This window comes from Montipora capricornis, unplaced genomic scaffold (genome assembly GCF_036669925.1).
Source record: "Montipora capricornis isolate CH-2021 unplaced genomic scaffold, ASM3666992v2 scaffold_369, whole genome shotgun sequence".
Taxonomy (NCBI): domain Eukaryota; kingdom Metazoa; phylum Cnidaria; class Anthozoa; order Scleractinia; family Acroporidae; genus Montipora; species Montipora capricornis.
This window is the reverse complement of record NW_027180101.1, coordinates 47,501-52,484: the sequence shown is the minus strand read 5'-3', so window position 1 is coordinate 52,484 and position 4,984 is coordinate 47,501. Positions and strand designations below refer to the sequence as shown.

Here is a 4,984-nt window from a genome sequence, read left to right as displayed (position 1 = left end):
CTGCAAATGAACGAATGTTAAACTTATCAGAAGAGATGTCAGCATACCCAGAAAAAGGTCTTGCCACTTCCTGTGTTAAGGGTGAAGGGTCACTATTGTCATACAGGCCTTGTGCATTGTAGATGTGTGTCAACAACTATGATCCTTTTTGGGATATTTCTTGGATCTTGGAAACATTGATCACAGCAATAGCAATGGTAGAAGCAGTTCTGGTGCTTCAGCGCATCAACACAGAAACTGTAAATCCTGGTTAGTAATAATACCAAAAACAAATAATAGTAATTTTATTTTCAACAAAATGAGATATGAAATGAATCATATATTAAAATGTGGATATGAAATCAAGTGAAGCTATGATCCTCACAATTTTAGCAATTGTGTAGAGAAGCCTGAAAAGTTCAGGACTTCAATGTTTGAATCTGTGACCAGCTCCCAAACATCAGTGGCTTCATAGCTCAGTTGGTAGAGCCTCACTCCGGTATCTTGAGGTTAGGGTTCAAACCAGTTGAAGTCCTGAATTTTTCAGGCGCTATGCAATTGCTCAAATTGCATTCATAACCGCGAGGATCAAAGCTTCACATAATTATTTTCAGTTTAGAAAGTGAGGATTGAAGTCTTAGATTCGAGAAGTGATGAATCCAAACCTAGATTGAGAGGGAGGGACCAGCTCTCAGTTTTCTTGGTTTACGTTAATGTCAGTGCAATGAGGGCTGAAGGCTTTGCTCTGCCAACGTTAGGATGGCAATGATGGGTGAAAATTTACACTGAAGTATAATTTCAAGTGCAAGAATAGATTTTTAAGGTGTAATGGCATGCACCCGTGGGAAAGATAGGAAACTACTGGCTCGGCAACAAGCAAGAGAATTCAAACCTGTGACCTCTGTAACACTTGTTGGATGCTCTTCCCGTTGAGGTACTAGAACTCCGGGGATGGTGGGGAGGGGTCTAGCTCAATTATCTAGGTCCAGAATGGACATTTGTTTCTCTGGTGTGCGGGCTGTACAAAGTTATGCGCCTATAAATTTTCAAATGCAACATAAGCAGGTGGGCTCCTTGGTTCAATTTCAAGCAACACTTTTGATTTTCAGTGCCATCAATCTCTATAGCAAACCAGGGCACATTTCAATCCACTTGTCAGTTTCTTTTTTGGACAGTGGGCTGTTACAGGAAATGTGATTGGCTGTAATATAAATCAAGGCAGTTGTTATGAAATTGAACTTCAGAGTCCACATGTTTTGTGAATGGCAGAGTTATTTTGGTTAGGAAGATTCTCTCTGCTCAGTGGATTTGTTTTTGTTGTGCACAGATGAAAGTGGCCAGTCACGGCCAACAGAGGACAGCAGTCATCACGACGAAAGCTTTGTTCCTAATCACTCGTAGATTGTTTAAGAAGGTACATACAGAAACTCCAATCTGTTTTTTCATTACACTATGGAACAAAAAAAAAGAAAGTATGGACTTATGGTATAAATTTCGGATTTTCGTTTCACTTAGGATGTTCTGGGCAAAATGCCATCATATGTAACCGTGAAGGTCTCCTTTAGCGTTGCACACGAAGAAATATAAATATGTAACTGTATTTAATGTTTTTAATATGGTCTCTTCTTGGGTCAAAAAAGCCTGGGCCAAGCCCAAATTGGTCTCTTTGGGGGTTGAATTAAACATTTCCGACTAGCATCTCCACCCCTTTCATATGCAATGTCCCCGGAAAGGTGATGGGGTGGTGGTAGTTTGTTGTTGTTACTGTTAGATGACTGGTGATTGTGTACTTTTTCCTCTTTTGCTGAAGATTTACAAGGCCCGAGAGACTTGGAAGTGAAGCGAAGATAAAGTGTAGTCAATGTCAAACTTATCAGGTTAGTGCGGGACAGTTTCTGATCTGCCTTTCTCATTATGGTAGAAGGCTATAAAGCGGAATTAGGATATTCGTAACGCAACGCTCCTTCGCAGCGTTGCGTGACGACGCAACTAATGGTCTTCTAAAGTGTGCATATTTCCTTTCACATAGGAATCTACCAAGCAATTAACAATGAAGAAAGTGCCTATTGTAGTATGCTTTCATTTCAAGGTAAGTCGCGTCGATGAACTCAAATGATCTTAAATGAGTTGTCATTTTTCTGCTCTTTGTGTGCTTGAGCTAAGCATCTCCACATTTTGGGCGGAAAAGACATTATTCTCGTTGCAAAGATATCGTTAACGAAAACTACTTAGTTACTCGTACAAACTTGAAACTTTTTAACTTAAGCTCTTTTTGTTAGTTTATTTTAGGACTTCGCTTTTATGTCTATGCTTTTTTTTTAACCTTGCGGGAACTTCTGGTGGATCTAAGAACTAGGCGTTAAAGATAGAAAAATTCCGCGCGCTTAGCAAGTTCGAAAATTGCGCGCTTTAGCATGGATACAGTAAGCAATACGATGTATAAGCTTCCCAAAAGGAAATATTTCTTTCCAATTGGAATTGTTAGTGAAGTAACAGTGGCTAATTCGCTTGTTTCCTCCTAGCGTTTCGAGCATTCAAAGAAATCAAAGAAAATATCAACGTACATTCCTTTTCCTCAGCAATTAGATATGGCCCCTTTCATGGCATCAAGGTAGGGAACATTCTGAAACAAGTCTTGAACTTCTTTGTTGGGAAATAGTCCCATGCTTTTTGTTGTGATCAAGGATCTTTTAGCTGAAACGAATGAATTGGCCTCATCGGAAAAGAGCCGGAGACAGAACACTAATTCTTCGCGCGGAGTATCATTTTCTTTTCGCTACCAAGCTGTTAGCGTCAATCACAAGTCGTCTTCTTATTGGGGAGCCCACCCTAGCATGGCTTCGCTCGCCAAGTTTTGTTTTACCAAAACTGCATCCTAACTTGTTGCCTTTTGACGCTGCAAGAACGGCCTCAACCCCAATACTTATTTGTCAGACTCCAGTCCCACGAATGCGCTTGCACTCACACGCCCACGCCCACAAACGCGAACGCGCACGCGCCCACGCACACGAACACGCACACGCACACGTACAAACGACTTGGGAGTCGATAGGCTGCTCAACGGCTACAATTTCGTGGAATGACGTATTCACTTTGACGCCACGTCGGCCTTGTTGGCAGAGAAAACGAAGGGAGGGCGTCGTATTGGGGAAGAAAAATATTCTGCCAGGGATTGAGTGGCATTTGTTTAGAAGGGCTGCAAAGTCTGTCCTAATGAACGATGCGTTAGCCATTTTATTCATCTAATGTAATTATTAGGACAGAACGAATTGTATGAGACGATAAGCTGTCGGTATGAACTTTGACAAACATTGATTCCATGGAGATTCAGAGTGCCAGATTGGAAAATATAATGAATTTATTCGTGGTCATGTTCCACTGATGGCAAAGGCTCCTCCATATCCTACATAAACTACTAAGACCCTGAATTTCTTGAGTTCGTCGAGACATAAAATCCAGCAGGTGTCCTTCTTTATGCTCAAAGACAGTCGTAAACCTATTCCCTACCAACGTTTGTGCCAGACGAATTATTTCTTACTTATCATATGGTAAGCAATTCTCAGGCTAAACGGTCCGTTTCCGTATTTTTTCTCTCTTCCGGGGAATTTTAGTTTAGCGAAACAAAAAGAGTTTTAAAAAGCGAAATTAATTCTTTTCCATTACAATAGCACAATTATAGCAAGCGGAATTTAGTTTTACATGCGAAACTTCGCTGATGGAAGACTAAGATTGCGAACATTCACCAAGTGGAGAAGTGTCCGGTCGCTCAAAGAAACAATACCATATAATAAACAACTTACCAACCTCACTTGCTCGGGACCGCACTGGGGAATAGTGCCCCTCGGTCGTTTTTACGCACCGTGCGCAGCAAGGTCCGTACTGCCACGACCTCGGGTCACTATTTTCCAGTACGGTCCTCGCGCTGAGTTAGTGAGAGGTAAATAAAAGCGCCCGACATCCTTGATTTTGTGTCTTTTAAAGAGTTCTTCACAGCGAATTCTTTTTGGTGGTGTTGAAGAGTGAGAATTGATTCTTTTTTTTGTTCAGATTGAATGGAAGTACTCACAGCGATCACAACCAGTCTGGTCTCTCCTGCGATTCAAAGTGAGTTTTCGTAAGTTTGCGTTACAAAAGTGGTTTAACTTTTAAGCCGGATCCTTGAGGGCAAAATTTTTTGCCTTTGGGTTGATTTCAAATTTTCAAGCCAGGGTTCGGGCGTTCTCCTTCCAGTTTGTTAAAAGTGTCTTCAGTAACTGCGAATGGAGCAGCTAAACGCTAAGGTGTTTTTTGTCCCTTGCACGCGGATCTTCCAACCGAAGCAAGTGTACGTGGTGCTAGAACTTCCTTACGAAAATAATACCTAATCATCCACGAATACTAACAGAATGATCTTCTAGAGGCGCACTTACTCCTTTGAGTATGATAACTAAATACAGAAATCATCTGGCGCTGAGAGGATCCACTTTACTCTAGGAAATTCCTATTGGTAGGATATTCAGTCCAGACCCCCGGGAGGAGGGGGGCAAGGGACTTTGCATATGACGGGAGGGGATGCTCGTCAGAAACTTGGAATTAAACCGCTAAAGGAGACCAATCTGGAGACCATATTCAAAACATATTAAATGAGTTTTTATATTTCTTCGCCTTGACGGCTACATATGATGTCGTTTTGCCCTGTACACCCTTGGTGAGACCAAAATCCGAAATTTATACCCCTATAAGCGAGACGACGAGCCTCCCCGCCCCTTTCATATGTGATTTCCCCTCCCCCCTTCCCTTGGCTCCTCACCCATGTGAAATTGTCTCAAGGAAAATCGATCAAGTGAGGAAACATATTGTAACTTTTTGCCCGCAGAGGAAGCGAATTATGACAATTTCGTGCATGCTGCATAATTGTCTCGTAATTTATTACTGAAACACAAGTTGCGTGGAAATTTTTTTCCTGTGCCATTTTCTATGATTGACCTCATCATTTTTTTGCAGTAAGAATTAGCAGAAGTAAGTC

The 4,984-nt window shown here is 41.5% G+C and overlaps 1 protein-coding gene across 1 annotated transcript in view; it reads left to right on the top strand.

The window, feature by feature from the left end:
- Positions 1–1,374: 1,374 nt before the first annotated feature.
- The window catches only part of LOC138035390 (ubiquitin carboxyl-terminal hydrolase 27-like), a 7,643-nt gene continuing 4,033 nt past the window's right edge, over positions 1,375–4,984 (top strand). The window contains exons 1-5 of the mRNA XM_068882092.1: positions 1,375–1,393; positions 1,790–1,856; positions 2,009–2,068; positions 2,502–2,590; positions 4,027–4,083. Coding sequence (XP_068738193.1) covers positions 2,030–2,068; positions 2,502–2,590; positions 4,027–4,083 — 185 coding nt within the window. The 5' untranslated portion in view covers positions 1,375–1,393; positions 1,790–1,856; positions 2,009–2,029. The remainder of the gene's footprint in view (positions 1,394–1,789; positions 1,857–2,008; positions 2,069–2,501; positions 2,591–4,026; positions 4,084–4,984) is intronic.